At 34.6% G+C, this 14,640-nt stretch overlaps 1 protein-coding gene across 1 annotated transcript; it reads left to right on the top strand.

Annotated features, from left to right (window-relative positions):
• The first annotated feature begins 10,219 nt into the window (after window positions 1–10,219).
• Window positions 10,220–13,246, top strand: LOC104883400 (autophagy-related protein 8C-like). The gene is made up of 6 exons (XM_010667923.4): window positions 10,220–10,378; window positions 10,504–10,576; window positions 11,354–11,409; window positions 11,533–11,585; window positions 12,740–12,858; window positions 12,947–13,246. Exons 2-6 carry the CDS (start codon window positions 10,540–10,542, stop codon window positions 13,039–13,041), a joined length of 360 nt encoding a protein of 119 aa, XP_010666225.1. The 5' UTR covers window positions 10,220–10,378; window positions 10,504–10,539; the 3' UTR covers window positions 13,042–13,246.
• Window positions 13,247–14,640: the final 1,394 nt, after the last annotated feature.

The raw sequence follows: 14,640 nt of genomic DNA, 5'->3' as shown, positions 1-14,640 counted from the left end.
TTCTAGTGAAATTTAATCGAAAAATATTAATTGCATAAGTAACACGTATACTATCGGGATAAATATATACTTAATGAGTACTGTATTAAAAAAAAAAACCACACGGTAACCTTTCAGGTTAAGTGCTCCTTAGTAAATTCTCACTATCAGTTGCATTGAATTGTACTCCTGCAGCCTTTAGCTCTTTCAAGCTGCTTTTCGGAAATACAGACTCTTCATCATACTCATCTTGCTTCGATTTTGGACTAGGTTTGTGAAGAAAACAACATATTCTACTATCCTTGCTTTCGTTGTTTAATTCTTGGTTTCGGAGCAGACTACATCTGATGACTGATAGGAAGGCTGCAAAGCCAGTTTTTCTTCTTTTCGCGATTTTGATGACTTGGGTTGCGAGGGGGAGGTAAGCAACATATTCTCAAGAAATCGACGAGGTGCATAATGTATGGCGCATCCTTTACCTTGGCTCTACCTATGTTGCGTGCTGCCTCTCTTCCAGGAATATAAGTTTCGCCGATAAAATTGCAAGTCAGATCCTTGGAGGTGACATTATAGAGTTTTCCAAATGCAATGTCATATAATTAATTTTTCGAGTACAAAAAATGGGAGTTGATTATCTTGCAAAAACAAATCTTGTTCCACTTTCACCATCCATACTACCTTCTTACACATTGGATCCACAGATAGTCCACTGTTACTATGGCACATAAAATAGTAGATTATAAGAGCAGCATCGATCACCATTATTTCGACAAACTCGTCTCACGAAAGATTTATTTTTTCTTCGTAGTAAGGGTATGTTTATTGGTAGTCTTAGAGTGAGTCTTAGAGTTGAGTCTTGTAAGAGTCTTGGCAGTATTCTTTAATAAGATTGGGACTATTCTTGAGGTGAGTCTTCAAAATATAAACCCACTTCAAGACTCCCATTTTGTAGTAAGACTCCCATGTGTCAGATCTTGTTGGTTGAAGTAGGCCCACCAAAGCTACTAGGAATATGTTGGAATACAAGGTGACACCCATTCAAAAATAATGCAAATGCAAAGAGTGTATATTATGCAATTTAGGCCCTCCCAAAACTCACACACTCATGCATGTGTTTAAGGGTCATTATACCACTCAACCTATGTAGACTTGGAATGCAAATCAATACTCTACAATCTTGACAGTGGACTCAATTCATTAGAACCAAAACATGTGCATGATAATCAAAAATGTCTTTATTAGGCTTATAACGTGGCTAGGGTGAAGGGTAGGATATAATTTGGGAAATGTGAGCTAAAGCCTAACTTGAGTAACATTTTCTCTGCTTGATTATACATATATATATATATATATATATATATATATATATATATATATATATATATATATAATCAAGCAGAGAAAATGTTACTCTAGAGACAACATGAGTGGTAACTGGTTTAACAGTATGAAGATGGAATTTACGAAATAAATCAGAAACATACTTATGTTGAGACAAAAATAAACCAGAGGAAGTACGCACAACCTGCACACCTAAGAAGTAATGAAGATCCCCTAAATCCTTCATAGCAAATTAAGAAGAAAGAACAAAAATGAATTTGGCAACAAGGGGAGGACTACTACTGGTAAGGACAATGTCATCAACATATAACAGCAGAATAATGAGATGACCACGATATTGGAGAGTGAACACAGAAGTGTCACAACTGGTGCACTTGAAACCAATAGATGAGAGAAAATTGCTAAACCTAGAGAACCAAGCTCGAGGAGCTTGTTTCAAACCATAAACGGACTTACGGAGACGACAAATATGAGTAGGTTTAGATGGATGAATAAAACCGGGAGGTTGACGCATATAAACCTCTTCATTAAGAAAACCATGAAGAAACGCATTCTTGACATCTAACTGACGAATATACCATTTAAGAGAAACAACAATAGTAAGAACCAAGCGCACAGTAGTAGGTTTAACAACATGACTAAAGGTTTCAAAGCAATCAATACCTGCCTGCTGGTGATTTCCAAAAACAACAAGTCTGGCTTTGAACCGCTCCACAGAACCATCAGAATGATATCTAATCCGATAAACCCACTTACAACCAAGTAAATTCTTATCATAGTTGCGAGGTACCAACTCCCATGTGTTATTAGTTATTAACGCCTTATATTCATCAAGCACAGCTTGACGCCATCGTGAGTCTTTAGAGGCTTGTTTAAAGTTACTGGGTTCAGACTCAACAACATTAGTTTTTAAATTCATAAGAATCTTGGGTTTAGACACACCATCTTTGAGCCTAGTGACCATGGGATGACGATTAAGGGCAACACATGAACCTGGAGTGGAAGGGGATGAGGGGAGACTAACAGGGGAAAGGGAGGGCTCAAGAGCCAGCTGTGTAGGGTCAGCGACAGAGCATGGCCCAGGGAGGGGTGCATTAAGGCTTGCGGACGAAGGACGCCCAGCAGATGAAGCCGTGAGCTCGCGAGAGCAAACGGGCGGCCCAACGATCTGGGTTGGCATCGGGCCCAACAGAAGGGAATGGTGAAGTGATGGGAGACGACCCATGGGCCACTAGGTCAGTAGTGGGCCGGACTGGGCGCGACGCAGGTCAGGAGAAGGACCCAGCGAGAGATGGATCATTAGCGCCCCTGGCAGACGCGACAGAAGGGGAGGGGGAGGCCCATTGGGCGCGATGCTAGCGAGCGGGGAAGGGGCCAAATCAGCAGCTTGGTGGGATTGAGTTGGGGAAACATGCGATGATGGTGACACACGGAGGACATTGGTCAGATTCCAATCAAATGTTAGGACCATGGGGGAGGTGTGAGCCACAGTAGACGCGATACCAACAAGAGTACGATAAGGAAACTTATGTTCATGGAAAAAAACATGACGACTAGTGATGATTTTATTGGTAGTAGGATCAAAATATCGATACCCTTTATAATCTAATACATATCCAATAAAAACACAGGTTTTACTATTAATCAAGTTTCATGGTCCAAAATCCCATAAAATTAGGTACTACAACTAGCAATGTTTGTTGATTCCCTTTATAGATAGGCTCATGTAGACAGAATAACAATAATTGATATCACTACTAATAATGTCGATAACAACTCAGAGGCAAAATCAAAACACATTGTTAAACCATGCAACCATCATTCTTTCTACATCTACTGCTTGTTTCATGCATTTCTACTCAAATACGAGCCCAGCTACTGGTAATAGCACAGAGAGTTCCAAAAATACCATGGACGTGTCACGTCTAAGAGTCATCAAACTTTGAAATCATTGATTCCATGTAATCAAAGTATGCTTTTAGAAAGTGGGCAGGAGATGTACGTTGGTCGAATTTCTTCACCCACTCCTCACGAATCTTAGTGTACAAGTTTGGAGAATAATTGTGTTAACCATTCAACATATATAATGTTTACAATATAGACCTATGACTAGTAAACGGCCATTCTACCCTTTACATGTAATATTATTCTCTTTACATATAATATTAGCCAATAGTAAGGTCAAACTATATATTAGAGCCCTAATTAGCTATAGTTTTTGAATATTTGATTTTTCGGTCTAGACCGAAAAAACTAAATAGTTAGGGCATGTTCTCTTGGACATAAAACAACTAAACTGAACTAAAACTCGTGAGAAGCTCGAATAACCAATTATTAATTGCAAAATACCTAAACTCGACAATTTTCCACGATCGTATTGCTTTTAACATGAGACACTTGCAAGCTACTCAAATTTTACTCGGTCAAATCTCGACTCGATCAAAGGTCGCTCAAAGCTTTACTCGAAATGAGCTCGACTCAACTCAAACTCGACTCGAAATGTTAATGAGTCGAGTTTGCTTAAACTCGAACTTGACTCGCATTATTGACACTATTGAATCCAATTTGCACCCCTACGGTGTTATTCAGGATACCCATAGTGTTTCCAGTTGTATAACCCTAAAGATCCGGAGAAAAAGGTTGTGCCGTTTACGAAACTAGATCCTAAGAAATGCACTAGGGTATTCTATCCTCCTCCTCCTTGGGTTAAGTGGCAATGCAATAACGGTGCTGCTGTGAGTTTCCAGGAACTTAAGTTTGACGTTTCTGATGATGCTATCAATCTCTAAACTCCTATTGCAAATTTATAACCCTAAAACTTTCAATTTCATTGATTTTACACCAATCTTCTTAATTGTAGAAAAAACAAATGCACGAGAGAATTATTCAATGTCAACTTTTGATCTTTAATACTTAATTCGAGAAGAAATTTCCATTAGTAACTCGAACGCTTGAAAAATTTGTCGGACAACCGAATTCACATCTTATACAACCAACAAAATCCTCTGTTCTTGGAGCAACTATTTGTTTAACATTACATCCATACCAAGCTATCATTTCTAATGCATGTATGCGGCAAGGTCAGACACATTTTGAGAGAAAAGTGAGTTTTATGGGGACCGATTTTATGTTTATTGTTATTTTCATTCGGACAAACACTTCTATTATGTGGCAAGTTCATATGATACAACACTTATATTATTTTATAGTTTTCCTATAACAAAAAATATATCTTTGTACAGATATACCTATAATAATAACATAGGGGATTGCATAAACATGCAAAAATTACATCATATCAACAACTATTACTGCAAAATGCATGTGAAACTAAATCCATTCGATCAATTACTAGTTCAAAAGCCTCTTCATTTATTTTAATTTTGGATGTACAATGAACCAACTTATTCACTTTAGATCATCTTCTATATAAACTTACAACTTTGTAATTTTATGTACACTTCTCACTCCATATCTTTTCTTCCAAAAAAAAACTTTGTTCCCCAAAAATCAGCCCGTCTTTGACATTTTGGAAAGGTCGAACTATATATTAGAACCTTAATTAGGTCTAGTTTTTGAATATTTGATTTTTCGATCTAGACCGAAAAACTAAATAGTTAGGGCATGTTCTATTGGACATAAAACATCTAAACTGAACTAAAACTCGTGAGAAACTCGAATACCCAATTATTAATTGTAAAATACCTAAACTCAACAATTTTCCACCATGATATTGGTTTTAACATGAGACGCTTGCAAGCTACTCAAATTTTACTCGGTCAAAGCTCGACTCGATCAAAGGTCGCTCAAAGCTTTACTCGAATGAGCTCGACTCAACTCAAACTCGATTCAAGATGCTAATCAAACTCGACTCGAAATATTAATGAGTCGAGTTTGCTCAAAATCGAACATGACTCGCATCATTGACACTATTGAATCCAATTTGCACCCCCACAGTGTTTTTCAGGATACCCGTGGTGTTTCTAGTTGTATAACCTTGAAGATCCAGAGAAAAAAGGTTATCTCGTTTACTAAACTAGATCATAAGAAATACACTAGGTATTATATCATCCTCCTCCTTGGGTTAAGTGGCAATGCAATAATAGTGATGCTGTGAGTTTCCAGGAACTAAGTTTGACATTTATGATGATGCTATCAATTTCTAAACTCAAATTGCAAATTTATAACCCTAAAACTTTCAATTTCATTGATTTTACACCAATCTTTTTAAATGTAGAAAAAACAAATGCACGAGAGAATTATTCTATGTGAACTTTTGATCTTTAATACTTAATTGGAGAAGAAATTTTCATTAATAACTCGAACGATTGAAAAATTTGTCGGACAACCGAATTCACATCTTATACCACCAACAAAATCCTCTGTTCTCGGAGCAACTATTTCTTTAACATTATATCCATACCAAGCTATCATTTCTAATGCATCTATGAATAGCTATATTTTTTAATACATTATAGAAAAGAAAGAGGTGAGAGAGAGATACTCATTTGGTGTAACAGAGGAGATGAAAGGATGAGAAAATTCAAGAAAGAGAATGAAGATGTAAGAAAATTTGCAAGTCAATTGGGGAGAATAAGCGCTTGTTTGGTTCAAATTTTTTAAAGTTTCCATTTTCAGTCCTCATCACGAATAATTTTTCTTTTTTGGCTTTTACATAACTTATATATAAAATTTAATTATACAATATTTTTATGTACTTTTTATGGATATTATATCAAAAATTTATTATTATATTATGAATAGCTATATTTTATTTATACATTATAGAGAAGAAAGAGGTTAGAGTGATACAGATTTGGTGAAACAGAGGAGAGGAAAGGATCAGAGAATTCAAGAAAGAGAATAAAGATGTGAGAAAATTTTGCAAGTCAATTGGCTTTAAACTTGATAATTTGAAATAACATGATTTGATTTTTTAAGTTGACTAATTATTTACGTCAATTCCAATTGAATTCTTAATCATCCAAAAACTTTATATAGGATTAGAGAGAAGGTAGAAAGAAACAAAGTTCACAAAAAGTAAAAAACAGTCAGTCACATCTCTTTATTATTTGATCACTTTTAGCTAGGGCAGTTCATGTCTGGTTAACCGTCCTAAAACGACATTTTGATTCGATAAATCGAAGTTTCGGTTCGCCGTTTTTTGTTAATTGTTGGCAGTTAACATGTTCTTCGACGGTGTTATATAAATAGATGCAGAAAAAAGAAATTGAAATCCATCAAAGCCTATGTTAATATTGTTCATATCCTCGGCTTTGTCGTCGTCTTCTTCTTTTTGGTACCGCATGTTGTTGTCCTTCGATTTTCGACCAACTTCTGCCATGTTTGTCGAGTGTTACCTCGTTCGCTATCGTGTCTGCTCTACCGATGTTCCTAGGTGTTGTTGAAGTTGTAATTTTGCTTAAAATTCAAACCATAATTAGGAAAAATTTATCGAATTTAAGTAGAGAGAGGGATAAGTTTTATTTATAAAGCTAAGGTTTATCAGTAAGGATGATCAAGATAAGTGAAACAAGATGAAAATAATGAAATAGAGAGAAAGACTCAAATATTGCTGCATAGAGTACCGAGAGAAGTGAAGAGTACACGAGGTATAAATGACAGAAAAATTGCGATTGGCTTTTGAGGTGTGGGTAATAAATGTAGTGGAGAATAATAGCATAATAGGTTACAAAAGATGGACAAAATTGTCATTTAGAATTTCTCTAAGAGTAATTTCGTCCAAAAAATACTCTTCAAATGGAAAGATTCAATGTAAGAAGAACTTTTAGGAATATCCTAACGGAGAATAGAGGGAGAACAAAAAAGAACGAAGGGAGTAATACATTATGAGAGAAATGATTAAATTAGGAATTGTATTGAACTGACTGCAACTGAACTAAACTGACTAAACTGAATTAAACTGAACTGATTGCAATTGGAATGGACTAAAATGAAAATAAGTTGGGAACAACAGGCCCTTAGTAGTGTTTGGGAAGCACCTAAATTAAAACTTTAGGTGGTTAAAATGAATGAAATTGATAAGTTCAAAATTTTAACTTATAAAAATCAAGTGACTGAAATTTCGGAAAATCTTTTTAAAATTTTAAAAAAATCAATTTTGCGAAAATAATTTATCAAATCAAGCAACTAATTTTGTCAAACTGCCAAGCTAATTAAATAGCTTATTAGTTTCAGCACCTATCATTTTCAATTACTATCTTATTAATTTCAGTTAACTTGTCAATTTAGTGGCTGAATTTCTTCACATATTATTCTTTTATTAATATTGGTAAGATATGGCATAGGGTAGGTGATAAAGTTAGTCGGAAGTGACATGGACTAATAAGATGATAAGAGAGAAAATAATTTAACTTCACCAATGTGGATGCTTGAAAGGGTGATGAGTGACTATTGTAAAGATTTCATTTTTGCACTAGAATAAGAACGAACAATGTTCAAAAGAAAAGTGGATAAAAAAAACAATATAATTTGGAAGTGGTGAATAAATTATGTGGTAAAGGTTGAACCTAGCTACAATTGATAAAAAGTGGCTAAAAAGTATTAAGAATAAAAAATAAAACTACTTACCTTTGTGGAGATGTCCTAAAAGGCTGAGTTTGGACTAGGGGTGTTAATAAGCTTAGCCTGTTTGCAAACAGTTTGGAACCGGCTCAATCATAGCTTGGCTCGTGGTGGCTCGGCTATATATAATTCTACAACTTTAATTTCTTTGATTTACACCAATCTTCTTAAATTTTAAAAAAAAAATGCACAAGAGAATTATTCTATGTGAACTTTTGATCTTTAATACTCAATTGAAGAAGAAATTTCCATAGATAACTCCAACACTTAAAAAATTTGTTAGGCAGGTGAATTCACATCTCTTACCACCAACAAAATTTTCTATTCTTGGAGCATCTATTTTTATTTGTTTAACCTTACATCCATATCAAGTTATCAATTCTAATGTACTAGCTTTATATGTACGCTATGCGTGTGAAGTCGAAGGACGAGTGGTAACTGCTTTACAGTTTATTAGATCAATTTTCCCTTTTTTGTTTTAAACTAATAGATTGGTGTTATAGTTTTCTTTTCTAGTCAGAGGTATATTGGTAAAAAAGGTTGGACACCGAAATCCTTAAAAGTTCCTATATATAATCTCTATTATATAAGGGAAAGGAGGAGCAATGATGTCCTCTTTTGAAATGCCTATTTTGCCCCATTCTCTTTCTAAATTACGAAAGAAATGTCAAAATCAAAATCGACACTCAAAGAAAACTACTGAAAATTAATTTACAACACTCACTCACAAATCACTTAAAAGAAAAAACTTTACAAACCACGTTATAAAAATCACACAAATCAATCAAATAATCAGGAAACTTTATCAAAACTTAAAATTAACATACAAACTAAAAGTAATAACCTAGAACGTCAATACATACAAAAATTTACTTACAAATCACTATTATCAAGAACCATTCACAATTAATAGGGTCATGATAGAAAATAGAGGTGTATTTGCAGTGAAATCAGAATTTAGAAGTTAGACAAGGAAAAAAAAATATTTACTTAATTTATAGTGTTTCCTATATATAATGAAACTTTTACATATATTTGGACCTATCTTTTTGTATCATATAATAGCAACAGTTGGTCTTGTAAGAGACCGTCTACTTTTAATTTAAAAGTAGGCGCGGCCCAAGCCCAATATTAAGAAGAGAATAGATCATTTTTCTTAATATAGTGACTACTTTAATCTATTTAGTGACCATTTTAATCTATTTAGTGACCAGTTTAATCTATTCAATAATAACATTCTTTAATTCATTTAGTGACTGATTTAATCCATTTAGTGACTAGCTTAATCCATTTTGTAAGACTGACGGACTATTTTTAAAAATTGTTTGTTCTAATTCAAAATTTAGAAGGGAAATAAAAGAAGGAGAAGAGAATGGACGACTAGGATGGTGCAAGATACCTAAAAAAAGTGTTAGGTTAGAGAGAAATTGAATGGGCTTCTTAGGAGAACGTAGGTTTGCATTGTCTAATTTTATATTAAAATTAGACCGTCTATTATAATAATTTGTGTAATAGCAATTAATTATCAAGGTAAAAAAATTTATGTAAAATATCATTCAAGAATTAAAGTACAACATATCTCTATTATACAAGGGAAGGAGCTATGGTGTCCCTGAATGAAGAGACTATGTTACCCCCTTCTCATTCTAAATTACAATTTCACTTACAAATCAAAGGGGGCTTCAAACAAAAATACCAAAAATATAATTATAACAATCACTCACAAGTCAACTAAAATCATAAAATTGCATAATTTACGTTATGCAAATCACTAAAATGAGGAAATTTTACAAAAACTTTAAAATTTACTTACAAACTACAACCTATGAAAAAAATTAACTTGAAATCAAAGTGTCCACTTTCTTTACAATTTATGAAATACTGTACTTAATTCATAAATCAACTAAAAAATTATAATATTATAAATCATAAATAAATTCAATTAAATTTTTATTTTGTTCATAGATTTTAATGAAAAGTAAAAAAAATAAAGACAAAAAGAATGGTGAGAGACTTAAGTGACAGAAATTAAACCAATCAAATTTTGCAACTAAAAAAAATTATACTTCGTATATCTAATGTTTAAATTTTGACTCTTATGCGAAAGAAAATCGAGTTTCTGTTTCGAAAAAAATTCAAGCATGCATCGCATGCAAAAAATTCTAGTAGAGATCTTTGTGGCAACGTCAGACACATTGTTGAGAGGGAAGTGACTTTGTTTTACAGAAGCCCATTCTCCGGAGAAGCCCATACTCGCATATAATACAGCCCAGGCCCTTAACATTATAATACTTTAGGTCTTGCTTAAAACATTTGACTTGCTATAAATTTTACTGATATTATACGCAAACTCTGGATTAGTGGGACTCCACTTTCATCATTTTCTCTCTCCTAAAACTAGCACCAAATTAATCTCTCTTTTCCCAAAATCGCTAAATTTTTCGATTGTTTCCGATCTCCTTGATTAATTTCGGTAAGATCTTCGACTTTAATTCTATTTCTATTCCCTCTTTTTGTTAATTTTGATTTTGGTAGAAATTTAAGCATCGTTTGGAAACCCTAATTCGTCGATTTTTCTCTTTGATTTTGTTTTGACAGAAATTGTAGTTGATTAAGTTTTTGAATTTGATCATCATGTCGAAGAGTTGTTTCAAGCTCCAACATCCTCTCGGTAACACTCGGATTTTCTCTCTCTATGTTCTTTTAGTTGATTTTGTCAGTAAATTGTTTTACAATAAATGACTAATCTTTCATAAATTTGATTTATTTTTCATACGATTCTTTTGTTTTTATTAATTTGTTGAATTTATTGTGTTTGATTTTCTACGCGATCTTATCTTTGTAATTGCCGACAGAACGTTGAATTTTTCGTAAAATTGTTGATTGAATCATTAATATTAGGTTAATGAGATACTTGGATCGCAACTGCAAGTGCGCTAATTTTTGGTTAATATCTTTTTTTGTTGTAATTAATATGTGATCGTGCGATATTTTCAAAAAATTATGTGATCATGAGATATTTTCAAAAAATTATGTGATCATGAGTGTGAATTTGCACCAACAATGAGAAATTTATTAATATTGTGATTGTATTTTATTTTAGTTTACTTGCTATAAACAATCAATCAAGATTATCTGGCAGTATTATGTTGTGTGTTGATCAGTGGCATTCCTTATTATTCCAGATTGAAATTATCAAACTTGTTGCATGTGGTACAATGGTGGTGATGGATGAATATTTGCAATGTGCATCTATGTTGTACTTGTTTGGAATGTCGTATTCATCGTTTTTCTAATTGATTGTTTGAATGTCTGGAGCTTGTCTTGAACTCTGCTCTTGCCGCTGGTCTATAGTGAGCTTTGGTTGTATTGGATCATTGGTGTTTTCTTGTTTGCATTGTTTAAAAATATGTTGCTGACAATTGTAATATATATGATTTGATGACAGAACGAAGACAGGCTGAAGCTTCTCGTATCAGGGAGAAATACCCTGACAGAATCCCTGTATGATAGTATCTCTCCTATTCCCCCAATTTTTTAAAAGGATATAACTAAAGGATTTTCCTAACCGTGCTGTGTTTTTCCATATATGCTGCTCATTCATATTGTTCTTCTTGCTCAATCTAGGTTATTGTGGAGAAGGCTGAGAAAAGTGACATTCCTGATATTGATAAGAAGAAGTAAGCCATCCCTCTCTCTCTGCTAATCGGGCTTATTTTGTATTGGAGTTTGATTGATTGTTTGATCGTCAGTCATGTCTACTGCCTATATGGATAATACTAAGTGTTGGGAATATATAGACACACACACGCACGCATCATGCTTTGGTGGTTTCTGTTGCAGTAAAATATCATATATGTAACATCTGTATTTTTATCTGCTGATTAGCTAGTTCTTGATTTTCAGTGACTCTTAGTGCCTATTTGCTTACACGAGTTCAAGCCGTGTACAAACTTGGTTATTTGTGGCACTTTGTTCTTTGATTCTAGATTAGTGTACATTACTGAACTCTTTTATTTGTTGCAGTTTAAGAGATTTTTGTAGTATTGTTCATCTTGGTTGTTAAATAGGTAATTATAAAATATTATAGTGTTGTATCTATTTTGAATTTTATAAGCCAAGTGGCGCCAAGGAAGACCACTTGATGCAAGGTGTGTCAGCCCCTTTATTTAAGTTATAAACCTTTTGGAATATTGAATGCAAGTTTGGGATGGGATTATGGGAAGCAGATTTGTTCTTATTATTGGTTTTGAAAGTAAATCTTTTTCTGAAGGAGAGCGTTTTCGGCTGTTTTCTGTGTAGTATTTATCCAATGTATTTGTTAATTCATGTATTGGTCATTGAGAAATAACATTATTCATGCTTACCTTTCCAAGCCTTAGCTCAGCATTTGCTACCTCCTTTCCTTGATTCCTTGAATATTTTGCATGCTATTGTCTTCTCTGAGTTTCATATCAACTGTCTTGTTGGTCTCTCTTGTTCACCTGAGAACCTTGCTTATATATAGTACATAGCCTTTTCCCTTTTTTTGGATTTACCCCCCTACTCCCAGAAAAAATGAAAAATGAAAATATGTAGCCGTTCCTCGGCACTTATCTTTTACGTCATATGGCACAATTTCCATGGGTATGCTAGTTACATCTTGTCAGTCTGAACATTTTGGATCTTCGAAGTCAATATATGATGTGTGTTGTTGAAGGAGACCCCTATGCTTCTGATGTCATACTTGTAGATAATACCTCGTTCCTGCTGGTTGTGTATTTATAAGTCAATGCGTGATGTGTGATGTGTCGAAAGAGCGCCTCTTCTGATGATTTTGCATCATTCTTTGCAGGTACCTTGTTCCTGCTGATTTAACTGTGGGGCAGTTTGTCTATGTGGTGCGCAAGAGGATAAAGCTTAGTGCTGAAAAGGCCATCTTCATTTTCGTAAAGAATATTCTACCGCCGACTGGTACGAACTTGTCTTTTTTCTCTTCTCTACATATCTGCTCCCCACCTCTTTGCGTGTAAATATTTATTGTGCATCTTCGATTTTGCAGCGGCAATGATGTCAGCAATTTATGAGGAGCACAAGGATGAAGATGGTTTTCTCTACATGACATACAGTGGTGAGAACACGTTTGGATCTCTTTAATCACCTTGCTGCTGAAGATTTATGTAAATAAGTTTCTATGACAAGACAGAAGCCCAAGTTTGTATATAGTTTATGCTAATTATCAGTCAAGCTTAGTATGGCATCGTTTCTCGGATAAGTGCTTTTTCAAGTTGTTGGATTATTGGATTTCATGACATCTTAATGTTTTAATTGATGCATATATTCAATTCCGTTGGTTAATAAATTTTTGTCCCAAGACCTTTTGATGTCACGGTGTGCATGTAAGCATCTTCAAGCTTGCACCTCACTCAATATCGTTAACGGGTATCAGTTTTAGTTATTTGTGTTGGATATTGATGGACTCGGTTCGAGTGCCAACAACAGGGAGGTGTTTTTAGTTCTGTAGCCTGTTATCTTACCGTTATGACTAGAATTATTCTGCACATCATATGTCATGACCTCAGGATCTTCAGTATTGCTGCTTCTATAGGCGTTGGATTAGAATATTACTCGTAGATGACATCAATGTGACTCGTAAGTAATGTGGCCTTCCATTAGGAAATAAATGTATTATGATGTCAATAACAGCTACGCATGATACAGGTTGCTTGGGCCTACTTGTCAGTACTAGATAAATGTGTGAGTGATGCTGTCATGTTGATTTCAAATAGTCGAAAACTCGAAATGCTGATATATCAGTGTTAAAGTACTTGATTTAGTCGAAGGCTGCATATAACTATAAGGCAGTAGTTATTCTAGTATTGCTCTCATACTTGTATTGGCTAGACCTGGCAAAATTGGTCCTGATCCGAAAATCCGGTCCGAAATATCCGATCCGTGGTCCGATCTGGGTCCGAACGAGACGGTCCGAACCTTGATCCGAATCCGAAACGGTCCCGATCCGGTCCGAATCCCGATCCGAAATAATCTTGATCCGAAACTCATCCGAAATCCGAATGATCCGATATAATCTTACCCGATCCGAAACCGATCCGAAATTATTGGTTTCGATTAGGTTTTGATCCGAAATACCCGAAACTTACCCGTTTTTTTAATAAAAAAATATCATTGGCATAAGTATTCCATTCATTTCACCATAGTCCGTTTCCGATCCAAAATAATAGTCCAAACGATGACCCAATCCGAAACGATCCGAATGTAACTTGATCCGAAAACGGTCCGATCTGAATTGGTCCGGTCCGATTCCGATCCGAAATAATAGTCCGAACGATGACCCAATCCGAAACGGTCCGATCCGGTCCGATCCCGGTCCGAATGTAACTTGATCCGAAAATGGTCCGATCTGAATTGGTCCGGTCCGAATCCGATCCGATTGGTCCGATTGCCAGGTCTAGTATTGGCATGGAGATTGTGAATAACTGTTTGATTTAAAAACAAAAAAATTGGTTTGATAGTAATACGAAAAGGTTATCTTTCATGTGTAATCGGTCATGAAATAAGAGATAAAAGGTCTATTATAGTTGCGGCAAATTTTTTACTTTCATCTGTTTTTTCAATAAGTGAAACATAGAAAAAGTGAAGGATTGCTAAGGAATGTAGAGAGAGAAAGTTGGGATCATATTAAAATAGAGTAATTCAAGTGGTGAAACAAAAAAATTGTGCTTTTTTACTGCTTTT

This window comes from Beta vulgaris, chromosome 4 (genome assembly GCF_026745355.1).
Source record: "Beta vulgaris subsp. vulgaris cultivar EL10 chromosome 4, EL10.2, whole genome shotgun sequence".
Taxonomy (NCBI): domain Eukaryota; kingdom Viridiplantae; phylum Streptophyta; class Magnoliopsida; order Caryophyllales; family Amaranthaceae; genus Beta; species Beta vulgaris.
This window is presented reverse-complemented; position numbering and strand designations above follow the sequence as displayed.

What these genes read in the sequence shown, in the direction of transcription:
- LOC104883400 (XM_010667923.4), top strand. Translation starts at nt 10,540, where the DNA reads ATGTCGAAGAGTTGTTTCAAGCTCCAACATCCTCTCG. An exon ending in CAAGCTCCAACATCCTCTCG is followed by an intron (nt 10,577 to 11,353) that starts GTAACACTCGGA and finishes ATTTGATGACAG; the next exon opens with AACGAAGACAGGCTGAAGCT. An exon ending in GAATATTCTACCGCCGACTG is followed by an intron (nt 12,859 to 12,946) that starts GTACGAACTTGT and finishes TCGATTTTGCAG; the next exon opens with CGGCAATGATGTCAGCAATT.